This window comes from Triturus cristatus, chromosome 7 (assembly GCF_964204655.1).
Source record: "Triturus cristatus chromosome 7, aTriCri1.1, whole genome shotgun sequence".
Taxonomy (NCBI): domain Eukaryota; kingdom Metazoa; phylum Chordata; class Amphibia; order Caudata; family Salamandridae; genus Triturus; species Triturus cristatus.
Genome location: NC_140590.1, coordinates 935866614 through 935882567, shown reverse-complemented (window position 1 = coordinate 935882567; position 15954 = coordinate 935866614). Strand labels below are relative to the sequence as shown.

The 15954-nt window shown below is 42.8% G+C and overlaps 1 protein-coding gene across 1 annotated transcript in view; it reads left to right on the top strand.

Annotated features, from left to right (window-relative positions):
- UBE2D2 (ubiquitin conjugating enzyme E2 D2) overlaps positions 1 to 15954 on the top strand; it is a 296135-nt gene that overhangs the window by 194344 nt on the left and 85837 nt on the right. Inside the window, exons 3-5 of the mRNA XM_085617922.1 lie at positions 7406 to 7437; positions 7745 to 7822; positions 7900 to 8005. Coding sequence (XP_085474048.1) covers positions 7406 to 7437; positions 7745 to 7822; positions 7900 to 8005 — 216 coding nt within the window. The remainder of the gene's footprint in view (positions 1 to 7405; positions 7438 to 7744; positions 7823 to 7899; positions 8006 to 15954) is intronic.

Here is a 15954-nt window from a genome sequence, read left to right as displayed (position 1 = left end):
TGCACGCTTTTTGCTAAATTAGTCTTTCTTGGTGAGGCCATTTAATTTGTGAAACGGCCTTTTTAGGAACAAAGTACAAAACCGCATTTCAGTGTCAGCCTAACATATGGTAACACTGTTGATGGCCCATTCACCATCAAACCCAGGTCAGTTGACTGGGGGTGAACATTTGCAATGTTCAACACTCCGTCCATCATCCCCTTTGGTTTCGCTTTGTTCGCCCTAAGTTGGCAGGGTATGGCCAGACGTGGGTCCCTTGCTCACTTTGCCACTGGATTCAAGATAGCCTGGCTGATGGTTATGAACCCGAAACCGGTCCCAGGATGCTTGTTTCCGGTCCAGGGAAGACATGGCTTGGCAGTTTGGGCTGGACTGTTCCCATGAGGCACAGGGTCAGACTGATTTGCATATGGCCATGTCTGAACTGGGGTGGTGGAGTGAGCTAAAGAATGATCATGGAATAAACCCAGATCAGTTGACTGGGGGTGAGGGTTTGCAATGTTCAACACTTCTTCCATCATCCCCTTTGGCTTTGCTCCATTCACCATCAAGCACAGGAGAAGATCTTTTCACTAGAAAGAGCCAGCTACATTGCAGCATAATTTTCAACGCTTTATTTTACTTTGTGAGTAAAGCATATGCTTTATTTATGACCTCTGTGACAAATTGTTGTGGAGTGTTGGATAAGTTTAAAGGCACTTTTTATGAAAGCTTTTGTTTAGCTACACAATAATTATGGATTCTGTCTGCAACTGTGAGGTTTTTTTTTCTGGAACAAATATATGATTGCATAAAAACTATTTCCTAGTTTGTCCTTGCAGACACTAGGATCCAGACTTGAATGATGCAGCAGGTTTAGTGGGATAGGGGCCAAAAGGTATAGGAAACACACTGAACACGGATTATTACTATATTTTACTGCCAAACCAGCGGTCACAAGTGCAGTTACCATGTAGGGTCTTCACACTGAGGTGCCTCAAGTGATCCCCTGGAGGACACCAGCCTCTGGCCGAAAGAATCATTTTGCGGATTACAGTGCTTTTTTTTAGCTGGGGGGAAAATGAGCTGCAGTAAGCTGCTCTGTAATGGGCCATCGCGAACATATTTTATCATGTATATCCTAGCAGGGAGTATGTGTGTAAGAGGAAGGGACTCCAAATATTCTTCAAAACCCCCGCCCTCATTTCTAATAATCCCACTGAATACTTTTACACATTAGTAAGACCTACCTGACCAGAATAGTATGTTTGGCAATTGTTTTATTACATTTTTGTTTTTCTTTTTTAGATTTCTTTTTATTAAACGTATGCATCGACATGCTGTATATGGATCAGAGGAGTTGATTACATTTTAAAAATGATAACGGACCTTAACCACAATGTGTAAATTTTCTAGAAATATTTAAACATTGCCAATTTAATAGAATAATTGGGAAAAAGTCTGAGGGCGCCCTTTTTATTTTATTTTTTTTATTTCTTTCTTGGGGGTGCGGTGGGGGGGGTGCCATTAAAGTTTGAATATCATTGCACTAGGGCACCAGGTAATATATCTGACATGAATATCAAAATTGTCACACCATTTCTTTTTCAGTGAGACCGGTTTGATATCTATTCAGGCCGTGCCCTGATGAAATTGCCACTAAGTCAATGCCAATGAAACATGTCGGCCGTTCAAGGTAAAATGGTCTAAACATGACACAGTTTTAAATGAGTACGGACACAACAAAAATTAAAGACAGATGTGTTTTCCCCTAACACCATTTGAACCTTGTTGGAGTAGCACAATCGGCCTCCTCTTTCAACTAGGTTCTTCAGGGATTGGATTATTTGGATTTGTACAAATACCACTTTAGTTGACACATTTGCTTTTCCTTATTCACATATAATTGGGAGTTGGTTTCCGTTTTTGTCGGAAGTGCCGATGACACAGTGAAGTCATTGGTGAGTACCTGCCAATTGCTCCTCAGGTGTTGCTTACGTGAGGTACTTCCTTGACTCACCTCACTTTTTAGATTTGAACACTTGTCAAAGCACTGTGGGATACCGGCCTGTTTTTAATTTGTTCTATAAAAAGACTCCCATTTCGTGTATGTTAATATTGAGTGGAGGGCGCCCTGGTTTATTTCCCCTTCCTAGCTCCCTTTTGAAATATGCAGTGGCACAGGGTCCAAAAGGTGTAGAAAACCCACTGAACACGGATTATTGCTATATTTTACACTAAACAAGCAGTCACAAGTGCAGTTACCTTTCAGGCACTAGGGTCCGTATTTGAATCGTGCAGTGGCACGGGGGCCAAAAGCTCTAGGAAACCCACTGCACACAGATTGTTGGTATATTTTGCAAGTTAACAAGCAGTCACATGTGAAATTACCTTGCAGGCAGTAGGACCATTATTTGGATGGTACAGCAGGTACAATGGCCAAAAGTTCTAGGAAGCCCACTGAACACCAATTATTGCTAAATTGTACTACTAAACAACCAATCAGGAGTGCTTTTTAGGTTCTTTTGTAACGTTGCTCCCAAATTAACACACAGCCTTCCATAAAGCACAGGAGTGTGGAATTTAATAAAATATCTACTTGTCCATGGGGCAGGTTGCTTCATAAACCTACTTGCCCTGTAACAAAATCCACTTGCCCCCTTGTGCCTAGTAGTGCAGTGACAAATTATGGCAACAATCTCATTATATAAGAGCTCTGATATAGCCTCTGATGATGCGAAGGCTCGTACCATAGTAGTGTTTGAACACTTGCAATCCCTTATGTTGCCAGATTTCTGCAGATCTACATACTGGGGCTGACGGTAGTGGTAAGGAATAGGTCCAGGGTTAGAATGCCCTTTTGAGTCTGTGCAAACCTACTAAAATGCATGTTGTAAGGGGTTTCAACAACTCTTCTCTCCCATACTGAGAAATGTTGAAATTTACTCCTGACAATGGCAGACGTAAACCTCTTCCTGAGTTGGGAAAAAAGTGGTTGGAGGGAAAGTGCACTTGCAAACACTCAGATTTTCGCATGAGCAAATCTACACATGCAAATTTGCTCATGCTAAAATGCAGTTCATAAATATTTTCTAGGAGTATTATTTATTTTCCTACTTCTGTTAATTCTTGGGAATTCACAAAAGTCATATAGCTTCACTTAATGCAAGGACCTACAACATGGGTGGCCTTCTGAGACTTTCTTTAATAATTGTGTCCCTAATTTGGTCTGGCGTTGACTGAGATTTTGTGTTTATTAAAATTCTTTCTCTCTCTGTATCGGCTGGCTTCACTGTGAGTGACAGCATTCTGCTCTTTCACAAGGAGCATATCTGTACACAAAATAGTTTTGTTCAGTACCAGTAACTACTGTGGCAGTGTGTGCTTTTTTTCGACTAAAAAACAATTTTTGCTTTTGCCAATGTTTGTTATAATGGTGAGGACCCAGCAGCTCCCACACCAATAAGGTTTTTTTAAAAAAAAAAGCCAAATCAAGTCACACGTTGACAAAACTAAAAAGCTGGCCGCCAATTTCAGACCTACTGGCTTTACCAATGCTTGTGTATGTTTGTTTGCCATAATCTTATTGAAACTGGTTGCACTACCATTATGAATATTTTTTAGAAATACTAGCATGCATCAACGCATGTTACTCGATGCTGCAAAGAAATGGTGCCTGAAATTACCGAAATGTTTGTTCCTGATTTCATTTTTTTTAATTTTTTATTTTGAAAGCAAAGAATCCTCAATCTTGCTTTCAAGCTTCTGGAAATATTTGCATCTAATCGGAGCATTCTGGAAGCATCATAAATAGCCTTATATTGCTAAACTTTGAAAACGTGTGTACACATTTTTATACTGGAACCATAGTCAGTAGTGCAGTCGGAGCTTACAACATTTACTTAGAGCACTCACCCTAATAATAAAGGCTTTCAATTAATGAACCATAAATGCAAGTTTGGACAGCATTTACATATGGGAAAAAATATTACAATAACTGCAGACAGTGCCCTTCCCTGATCCATAATGGTGTACTGCAAACTGGCAGTCAAAGGGTTTGTGCTGCAGGGGATTGGGCCTACTTGTCCCAAGGACAGAATACACATGAAAACGTGTTGCCCTTGACCCCAAACAATATGCCCTGGGTGTCTGGCTATAAGAATTCCACATCCCTGAAGCATCTCCGTAATAAAAACTGTAACCGATTAGAGTTTTCTTTCTGCCTACGTTTTAGATTCAGCGCATTTATATGGCACATTTTTGCAGTTGTTGTATGGTCCTAAAAGGCTTCTGAATCTATTCACACTTACACCGTGGCATGGGCATTCTCCATTCTACAACATTGGCACTTCAGCCGTGGAAACACTATATAAATACTTGAAATTTACCTTATGGCATTCCATACCAAGCATTAGGTCTCCCCTACACAATGTTTTTAAGCCATATTTGGCTGGGCTAGCTCAAGTGCAGCATAATTGGAAAAACGCTATAATGCGGGCTGTCGTACAGCTTTTTAGGTCTCGCCTAGGCAGTGCGCATGCGCTTCTCTAGGAGGGCCTTTAGCCATCGGTCTGCTCCTTTTCAAGCACACTCGTGTTTGTGGTGGCATCCACCTTGCGGGAGTGAGCAGCGGCGCGCCGACCATATGTTTTCAATTAACATGGCCGCGCAAGCCGCTCCTCGCTCCCGCAAGCACGGGTGCTTAAACTGCTTACCCTCCCCCACCCTACATCACCTCCCTCTCTGTCCTGCAGTGTTTTCACCCACTCCCCTGGCAACTGCTCGCACCGGTACCCTAACATGGCGATCCGGTGTCTTTTATTACTCCCGACCATGCAATGAAGAGATGTTCCTCCTGACATTAATAGAGCTGCTGTACATTGTCCGGAGAACACACGCATTTTAAGCTCAAGAAGGCTACCACCGGTTTCTCTTTGACTCTGCAGCCAACAAGATTAGTAGCAAAGCATTCGTCTAGATTAACATATCTTTTTATTAGAAAACAAAAATATAAAAGCAGCGGTAGACTTTTTTAACAATACTTTTTTTTTTCTCTTTGAACCTAACAACTAAAAGTAAAAATATCACTTATAAGAAACTCTAAACGGTGCAATGTAATCTATTTAGATTAGAGGATCCTGTATCAGTTTGTTGCGTGGTTGTTAGGTGAACATTTGCTTGATTTGAAAGGATGCAAGCTATTCCAAGATGGCCGCTCAGTTTATCATCGTCTTCCTGGTTTTCGTGATCTACCTTTGACTTCAATGATAACGGTCGAGCAAGGGATTTAGTTGTAATTCTGGAGACTTATCGGTGTTATTTTCATGGGCTTCTGTTACAAGCCTGTTGTGACAGCCTGTACCCATGGCTTGCGTGTTGGTAAACAGAGCCCCAGTGACCTTGAAGGCATGAATATAAAGTAATAGTTTTTGTAGTTTCATTGTTACTCGTTACCCCCAGAAGGAAACGGGTGACTGCTGATTCTCTAAATGTGAGAAAAGAGTTCACCCCTCTTGACCTCAGTGGTCCAAGCATGCTTCATGTTACTCCGCAACCTCTTTGGTGAATTGACGTCCATGCTTATTTTGCCTGTGTTCCATATACTTTATTGGGTTAATTACCAAGAATCAAACTTCAGGTGAATAAAAGATGCACACCTTTAGTAAAACGTCCTTTAAAATCATTAAAGCGAACAACCCTAAAATAGAGTAAAATAACCGTTGAAAATATTTCAAAGCTTGTAGAGATATTTATTGTCAAATTTGAAGACTTGCACAAGTGTGTGTAAATTGAATGAATAAAAGTATAATTGCTTTCTGTAATTTGTTTCTAAGATGCGTTTTTATTTCCCCTCTACCAAATGTTTACATATCAGGACTTTGAAATGAATTTAATGGCAATCTGTAATATCTTTCTGCCCTGGTGGTTGCATTCATCATGTCCGCATTCATTTGCGCTAGGTTTTGTGCAAGGTTCTACTTTCCTCAGCCGGTTTTGTTAACTAGACATATATTTTATACCATTTTATTGGATGTTTTAATAATACTCAAAATATACAGCTGTTTTTACTACTGTATGTATCTTATTTTGAAGTCTGTGCTATTTTGTAAATATTTTTTTTTAAAAAATTGATCTGGCATTTCTTGCATTTTTAATATCTTAGCTGCTTTTGGTGTGGTACCAAATTTGTAGGAAACGTCTGGTTTGATGTTGCAGGAGTGTGGTCCATCACCTTCTGCTTTGCACCGGGTTTGTGATGTGACATTCTTGAGTACTGACTGGCCAACACTAATACAGGATTAACTGTTTTACATGCTTGTTTTTGTCTGGAATGCTAATTATTCACATTAATATTGGTGTACATTTACTCCATATGTATGGTGGTGGGTTTTTTTGAAATTATTTAGAAGGCATATAACTAGTATAGCGTGAGCAGTTTATCAGAAGCAAAATTACCTGCTGTTGGTAAGGTTTGGGGCCAAACACGCACTACAGTAGTGACAGCCATGGCACCTAGCACTGCATAGGCAAGACTGCCTGTGAGGCAACTGAACAAAGGTCAGGCACAATTCCTTCACTTTCACTAATACCACATAAACGGTCAGCCTGAACTTAAAATGTCTGCTAATTGGGCCCAACCCCTGTCCCGTTATCCAATAACACAGACCACTGGGTTAATACACATACTACATAACTAAGCATGCTGCGTGAAGCTTGTGGTTTGTCGTGTCGAGGGGGCTAACTGAGCATTTCATCCTTCCCAGGTTGATGGACTGTGCTCTGCCTATCCTTCAGCAAGCATTGGCATAGCCAATAGGTCTTGCTTTTGGGACCTTATAAGTATTTAGTTATGCAGCACAATATCCTGCATGGCTAAACACTTATAAGGTCCCAAAGGCGAGACCTATTGGCTATGCCAATGCTTGTTTACATTACATTCAGCCATTTGCAACATGCCTAAAAAACATTGGCAGCGGCAATATATCTTGCATAGGTAAGGCCTGATGGCTTTGCCAATGCTTGTTGTTTCTTTGGGTTGGCATTAGTATAGTAGGACAGAGGCAGAAAGATGAATTTCTTCACAATTATTTGGTTATCCTTGCCTCATATTTAGTACCCATCCTCATCTGCTGCGTTATCCACTGACAAGCTAATGGAAACTGAGGTGAAGTGGAAGAGGTGGGGTGGGTATGAGTAGCTTGTGTAAAAGTCATGCCTCCACCACACCAGCTGCTAACCTTTAGTGAGCAGTTGACTTCTACAGTGCAGGGTGCTGTTGGCATCATGCCATCCTGTGACTAGTACCATGTGGAAGAAATGGGTTAGTTTGTGTTTTAATTCTAATCTGTTACCAGAAATGTTTTCTAACTGACTTCTCTCTCTGTAACACGTGCAGTTAAGTACAGTCCTTTTTTTTTTTTTCCAGTGTTCCATTGGCAAGCAACAATAATGGGGCCAGTAAGTATTTTTTGTTACGTATTCTGTATGCCTTTCTTTAGATCAAGTTACTTGAACTTTACAAAAGCATTGCGTTGTTCTCTCCAGAAATTGCAACACTGACCCTCTTTTACTATGCCACCGTAACGTTTTTTGTTTTTCATCTTTAGTTTTAGCTTTGTTAAATGCTAATTACTTTACCTATTGTTCGGCGTGTACCTTTATTCTTTCTCAGTACAGTTTCTGTTCAAATTATTATGGATAGCAAACCAAACAAATAATGTTTCACATGCCTGCTGCTTCTAATGTTTGTTTTTTTATTTCATAGAATGACAGTCCTTATCAGGGTGGAGTATTTTTTTTGACAATTCACTTCCCAACAGATTACCCATTTAAACCACCGAAGGTAAAGCTTTATCATAACTTTTGAATCATTTTCACCAATTATGGGGTCATTGGTTAACTTTTAATTCGATTTTGTAGGTTGCGTTCACGACAAGAATTTATCATCCAAACATTAATAGCAATGGCAGCATTTGTCTGGATATTTTGAGGTCGCAGTGGTCACCGGCTCTAACCATTTCAAAAGGTAATACCTCTGCATGCTGATTCGAATAATGTTGAGATGACAATTTTGGAAAGCATGATTGCAACCATGGTTAATTCTTCGTATCCGCTTAGACTCCAGTTCCCTTCAAATTAGGGTTCTCATGTTCTGAGTTTATGCCAAGATCCTATTTTGAAAATGCCTGCTTGCAATACACCTTCTGTCCATGTTTAGCTGAAACAGATTCTCTATTATGATGTCTTCATTAATATTCACAAACACAAATTTGTACTTTGAGATATCAGAAATTGTGTGCAAACCTTCAGACATTCACTTAAGAAAGCAATATAAAGTAGCTGATCTACTATATCAACCCCCCAGTCCAATATTGTTTTTATAAGAAAATATGTGGAGAACATGGGATTGGAGAAACTTTATGCAGTCACTGTAAGATAGCAGGCTAAAGCACCATCTCGCAATGCAGTATGATGACAGTTCATTAGTCTTCTGCATGAAACCAATGATGACTTTCTGAATATGCCAGAGAAACTAGTTTTTCTACAGCGTTATTTTTCCATCTAAGTTTTTTGCCTTTAACTGTAAGGGAAAAATTCTTAATTATAGTCAGGTAACATGTTTTTCTCTTGTCAGCCAATATAGTCTCTATGATGGAGATTCCCTAAGTATCATTCTTACGTTTGTTAACTGCGGAATTTCTCAGCCTTTCTGAAAGTCATAAGTATATGCATATGGAGTATTAGCTTGTGAGAAGCAAGTGCCCTCACCCACCATAAGGTGGCATTGTTAATCTTCGGGCCTGCTCCTTGTTAGGCTGGCGCTGCAATGTCTAACAGGCTCCTCTAGGGGTCTCTTTGCTGGAGAGCTGAGTATATGTTGTGTATCCCTAGTATAATAGTGGGAGAATTGGAAACAAGTGTGATCTAAAATTGACAATATCGATTTTTCAAAAAGGAAACTTTTAATTCAAGTGATAATATCTATGTCGATTTTAAAAAGTGAGGGAAGCCTAGGGAAATGATGATCCTAGCTCATCCAGTATTGGGGTATCTTTCATAGTCACATGCTTGAATCCTTCCCCACTGTCGAAAGTGGGAGTCGCACTGTAACATAGATAAAGCAGTAATTACCAAGTCCTAAGCTATCATGGCGAGAATCCTTTTCTTAAAAAAAAAAAAAAAAAAAAAAAAAGGGACCAAACTTAAACATAAGTAATCGGCAACCAGCACTCTCTACAACCTTCCCAAGAGAGGCTGTGACCCTCACATTTTCACCGCACGTCTTGTGTGAAGGTAGTCTCCCTGAGCTTTGCTTAGTTCTACAATTTCTCTCAGATAAGTCGTACTTCTTACTTTAATAGACAATGTCTGATAAGGGACTATTTAGACTTTGTAAGTCCTGTGGAATGTAGAAGGTGCATAATGATGACACCCACAAGGATTGCATATATTTCCTCTAGCCTCATTATGAGGGAAAACAATATAAATCTGCCGCACCTTTTAAAACTAAACTCTCAAAGACCGAGAGGTCCAACTTTTACTCTGGCTGAAGAAGAAAGGAGAATCATCAGGTGACAAGAGCGACACTTCCTGTAAATCACATAAGAGGGCCAGGTCGTCTGAGGGTCAGGTTGAGGAGGGCAGGAAACACCCAAAAACCTCCCATTTTACCAGAGAATCTCATAAGAAGGAGAAACAGCCTAAGGTCTCCTCGGAGATAAGTTCACCTCACTCTTCTGGGACTTCTAAGGAGAAACCAGAGTCCTCAGGACATTCTAGACACAAATTTGGCCACAAATCATCATCGGCGCCAGTCTCACCTATATTAGACCTCCAGAAGACTAAACAAATTCCTCAAAAATCAAACCTTCAGAATGGTCACATGCTCCAACATCCTTCGGCGCCTAAACAGCGGAAATTTCATGACCTCATTGGATCAGGAGGATGTTTATTTTTATGTTGCTTTTCACCCCAAAACATAGAAAATTCCTCTGATTCACAGTGGCTGGTACCCACTATCAGTTTCGAGTCCTTCTTTTCGGGCCTCAAATCAGCTCCACAGATTTTTTATGAAGTTTCTGGCCCCAGCAGCAGCCGCCTTGCGGAACCAAGGTCATCAAGTATTTCCATACTTAGACGATTGGCCCCCGAAAGCTCCATCAGCTTGTTTAGTGAAGGCTGCTACAATAAACCAAAGAAAGTCATCGATCTCTCCAAGTCAGACAATTACGTTTTTAGGGGCCGACTTGGACACCATTCAGAACAAAGCTTCCCTCTCACAGGAAAGACAAGACTGATAGCAAGCTCTGGCTCTCCGGCTTTCCAAAAGAAATAACACTTCTGTGAGAACATAAAAATTTCTACTGGGCATGCTCTCAGCAATCGCACTAGTGCCGCTAGCTCGTCTGCAAATGAGACCTCTGCAAGAAGAACACCAATATCAATAGATCCAAACTACGGGATCCTGCGACGTGATAGCTATAACCCCACGCATGAAGGAGGCATTCAGATGGTGGACACTGAAGTCACATCTGTCTCAGGGTCTCTTTTCTGCCGGTGATCCCAAAATTAGTAGTACGTACAGATGCTTCCATGGAAGATTGGAAGGTCATCTTCAAGACCATTAGATTCAGGGTAGATGGTCCATGCACATAAACAGGCTGGAGCTGAAAGCCATTTTTCTCTCCCTGCATGCCTTCCTCAAATAAGAGGTTTGTTGGTATTGGTCCATACGGACAACACCACAAGCATGTTTTATATCAACAAGCAAGGAGGAACCAAATCGCTTTCTCTCACAGGATGCCCATCAACTATGGAGCTGACTAACATTTCATGGGATATCCTTGACAGCGGAACATGTGCCAGGACTTCGGAATACCCTGGCAGACACTGAGCAGAACAAAAGACTACTCCCACGAGTGGGAGCTTGAACAAGAACAGCTGGACAGGATCTTTTCAGTGTGGGGAAGACAGGCCTTGGATCTGTTTGTGACTCAAATCAATTCCAAATGCAGATTTCCTCTCAAATTCTTGAGGGAATGCCCTTTCAATGCGCTTGTCAGGAAAATATGCTTATGCTCTCTTCCCCGCCCCATTCCACTGATACCCAGGGTCCTTATGAAACTGAAGATGGAACACTGCTGCCTTCTTCCAATAGCCCCCAGACAGCACTGGTACACCAAGCTTCTCCTCTTCTCGGAAGCCCAGCCTATCTGTCTGTTACCAACACCAACTCTAATGACCAGGAACAAGGGTCAGATATGTCATCCACTGCCAGCGTCTCTTCAGTTACATGCGTGGCTCCTGAATTTTTCGAATTTAAGGATCTAACCATTGAGCAAGAGTACAAAGATATTATGGCCAGGTCTCTTGCTGATAGCACCATCAAGACGTACAGACTGAAATGGGAACTATTTTGTCTATGGTGTTGGCGTAATAAGGTGCATCCTTACCTCTCTGCTCCAGAACAAATATTACGATACTTACTATCCTTGGCAAAATCAAGGCTGGCATATTCCTCCGTTAAGGTCACCTCGCAGGCATCTCCAGATAGACGCTCACCGAAATTCCCATATCTATTCTCTACAAGAAGTATACAGCAATTCATGAAAAGATTATTTCGTATTTTCCTGCCTGTCAGAGCTCCTCTCTAGAATGTAGTCCTATCTCAATTGATGAAGCAACCCTTTGAGCACATCCATGGGGCAGACATCAGATACCTAACGTGGAAAGTGGCTCTCTTGTTAGCCCTCACTTCAAATAGAAGGGTTCGCGAGATACAAGCCTTCACCATAAAAGATCAGTTCCTTCGCTTTACGGACAAAATGGTTATTCTCAGGACGAATCCAAAATTTATTCCTAAGGTTCTCTCACTACCGCCTCAACGAACCGGTCATTCTAAAGACTTTCTTCCCGGATCCTTCTACGCCTGTGGAACGAGCTCGGCATACTTTAGACCTCAGAAGAGGTCTTAAATTTTACCTGCAAAGGACTAAGCCTATACGCAAAACGGATAAACTATGCGTGGCCCACAGGCAAGCCTGCCATGGCACTGTGGTTTCTAAAACTTCTATTGCAAGATGGATAGCAACCACAATTCAATTTTGACACAATAAGGCTGGCAAACCATTGTCAAGAACAGTGAAAGCACACTCCACCCGGGCAGTCTCTACTTCAGCTGCCATGTTTGCAGGTGTGCCAGTGGAAAAGAGCTGCAACGTGGAAAACACATACGTTCACGTAACCTTACTGCCTGGAGTTGACACAGCATTCAGACGCAGCCATAGGACAGGCAGTTCTACAAAACTTATTTCAATAAGGTGAGCCTCTTTAAGTAGAGGACTTCTATTCTATTGTCAATCTCAATAGAAATTTTTACAAATGTGTGTTCTATAAATTCGAAAATATATCCTTGTATTTGGAAGAGAATAGATATATTGTTTGCATATGTCAGTGCCTTTTATATGCTTTTACTCTGCACCAGCACTTTCAAGAAGTATAACTTTTGTGAATACATGGGGAAGTATTATTGGCACTACCCACCATCCACTAAGGTGCTTACTAAATGTATGTAACTGCTTACTATTCTGATTCAAGCATATGAACCTATGAAAGATACCCCAATACTGGCTAAGAAATGAGTTACTTACCTGTAACTGCAGTTATCCAGTATTGTTATCTTTCATAAATTCACATGCAACCCACCATCCTCCCCCGGAGAGGCTGCTCTGACACTCCAGTATTACTGTTCTCACTTGTGCTGGGAAATCTGAGGGTCACAGACTCTCTTGGGAAGGTTCTAGAGGGTGCTGGTTGATGATTGGAAACATTTAAGTTTGGTCCTTTTTTTTTTTTTTCTTTTTTTTTTTAGAGAAGGAGGTAGGCTATTAAATGCATGGTTCTCTCCTTGATAGCCTATGAGACTTAGTAATTACTGCTTTATGTATGTTACCGTGGGACTCCCACTTCGACGGAGAATGATTCAAGCATGTGAGTCTGTGAAAGATATCCATACTGGATAACTGTATTTATAGGTAAGTAACTAATTTATTCTCCTTGATGGAAACTGTGTAATACAGTGAATTATGTTAGTTATAAGTACATGGTTTTACAGCAATAAAGTGGATGTTCTTTTGGCTAAAAAAGCCATAAAGAGGGTACCAATGCCAGAAGTTGGTTGTAGTTCTTCCCACTATTTCATAGTTCTGAGAAGGACGGCGGACTCTGTACCATTTTAGTCTTTAGCTCTCTCAATTCCTTTTTACGGAAACAAACGTTAAAGATACTCTCCCTGCCCGGAACTTATGTCTTCTCAACCCTGGAAACTGAATGATTACGCACCTGCAGCGCGCTTATTTACACGTGCTTGTCCTGCAGACATAGAAGTTACCCGCGGCTCATGGTAAGCCATCGAGCATTTACAGCTCGTGGGTCTAATTTTTGGTCTCACCATCTCCCCTCAGGTGTTCACGGAAGTGATGGTGGTGGTAGAAGCACATCTTCGGATGTTGGAAGTTCGTATTCTCCCTGCTTCGATGGCTGGTCAATTTCAGTGGGAACCATGAACCAGAGTCCTGAAATGGTTGCAATAACATGTTGTGATCAGGGAATCAAGATTGGTCCCAACACAGGAACTCCGACTGAGGGCTTTTTTTCACCATGAGTCAGGCTGGAACCGCGGTTCTTGATGAAAAAGAGAAAAAAATCACTGGCTCCCACGCTTCTGTAATCTATAGCCCCTGGGTGGGCCAGGTCCTGGGAGCATGAGCAAATACATATAGGAGGGGGTTGCCCGGAGGCCCCCCCTCATAGGGCTTATGAAAGCTCCAGGGGCCACCACTTCCCTGGGGCTCTTTAAAATATGTAAGCAGGTCGGCCCGGGGCAAATTAAGTTAAATTAATGGGGGGGGGGCCTACAAGGCACCTCGGCACTTAAGAAATATCAATGTTGGCGGGCCTGGCTGCCTGCCACCTACCTGAGGCAATACATTGAATTTAGGGGCGCGGGGGGGGGGGGGCGGTGCGGTGCAACCCTGAGGGCCGCCACCTTCCCGGGGTGAAATAAATTAATGTGGTGGGGTGGTTTGTCATGGACCCCTGTCCCCAGGGACCACCACCTCCCCAAAGGCTAAGTGTCACAATGAAGTGCGGCCCACGCAGTACCCCTCATGGAGCAATTTATGGCCCTGGGGACCGACACCCCATGGCCTGCTCCTGGTACCTCCCGAGGTGCCCACCCTCTGGAGGTAGGTATTTGCTTTTGCTTGGTGGGAGCTGACAGCCCCCACGAAGCAAAAGCAAAAATAACTCCGCTTTCTGCAAGCTGCAGCAGTCAAACCGCTCTGGCTTGCAGAAAGCGGAGTTTTCATCTGTTTCTCTGCATGCAGTTGGCATGCAGGGAAACAGATCAAAACATTGGTCCCGCAAGCAGGGAGCTGCTAGTTGAAGCAGCTCCCTGTTTGCTGGAGCTATGCTGTCTCCCACATTATTCGGGAGATGGCGAGGACTGCAGGGGCCTAGAGGATGTACCTGGTGGTTCAACACCTGGCAGGTTCCCTGAGCACCAGGGCGGACCAACTCAGGAGCTGGTGCATGATGGATCACAAATGGGGTCTTCACTCGGAGGTGGTGCAGGGTCTTTTTCAGCAGTGGGAAGAGCCTTGGTTAGATCTGTTCGCCACCAAAGAGCGTGCAATGTCTGCAGTTCTGGGCATTGGAATTTCTAAGGCGGCGCTCGGCGACTATTTTCGTTGCGAGTGGAACTGCGGTCTTCTATAAGCCTTTCCTCCTATACCACTTCTACCCAGAGTGCTGAAGATCAAGCGCGACCGGGCCCAAGTCATTCTTGTGGCTCTGGATTGGGCACGAAGAGTCTGGTATCCAGAGTCCTTGAACATGACCATCGATCCTCCGATCCAACTGCCTCTTCGGGAGGATCTTCTGTTGCAGCAACAGGGGTGACTGTCCTCCACCCGAACCTGTCCAGCCTCCACCTCCTTGCGTGGAGATTGAGTGGCGCCAGTTGACAGCTTTTGACCTTCCTCCCGAAGTCTTTAATGTCATCTTGGCAGCCTGGCGTCCCTCCACTAAAACGGTATACGCCTGTAGATAGAACACATTTGTGGCATGGTGCACAGCAAAGGCTGTGGATCCCCTTTCTGCCCCTCTTTCAGAGGTTGTCCTCTTCATTCTTTCTTTGGCCCAGTAGAGCTCTGCTCTGGGCACCCTTAAAGGCCATATTTCGGCCTTTCTTCACTTCCTGATCAGCCTTCTCTTTTCAAGTCCCCTATTGTAAATAGATTACTTAAGGGCATTACTCACCTCTTTCATCCTATTCATTTCGTAATGCCCCAGTTGGACTTGAATCTGGTCTTAACTTACCTCATGTGTGCTCGTTTCGAGCCACTACATAGTTGTCCTCTCAGACCCTTGACCTTAAAAACTGCTTTCCACATAGGACAGACCATCACTTTGCCCACCTTCTTCCCACGCAACATCCTTCTAAGGAGGAAGAGAGGCTCCACTGTCTGGATCCAAAACGTGTGCTATTATTTTATCTGGATCGCACAAAACCATTCCGGGGGGATGATCAACTCTTTGGCTCTTAGGGCACCAAGAAAGGTCGGGCCGTGCAAAATCGAACCATCTCTCGATGGGTCGTTCTTTGCATTAAAATCTGTTATTTTTTGGTGAAAAAGGAGCTTCCAGAAGGGTTGCATGCCCATTCCGCCAGGGCGATGGCAGCCACTACTGCTTTGGGACTTGGAGTCTCCCTCAGTGACATCTGCCAGGCAGCCACGTGGGCATCTCTGCTCACGTTCACCATGCATTATTGCCTGGATAGTCTGGTCGGACAGACTGCTTCTTTGGCCGTTTAGTTCTCTAGGACTTTCTGGTGTGCACTTAGTTTGCAGACCCACCTCCAGGGTTGGTATTGCTGGAGTATCTAATCTAAGGTAAAGAATCTATAACTAA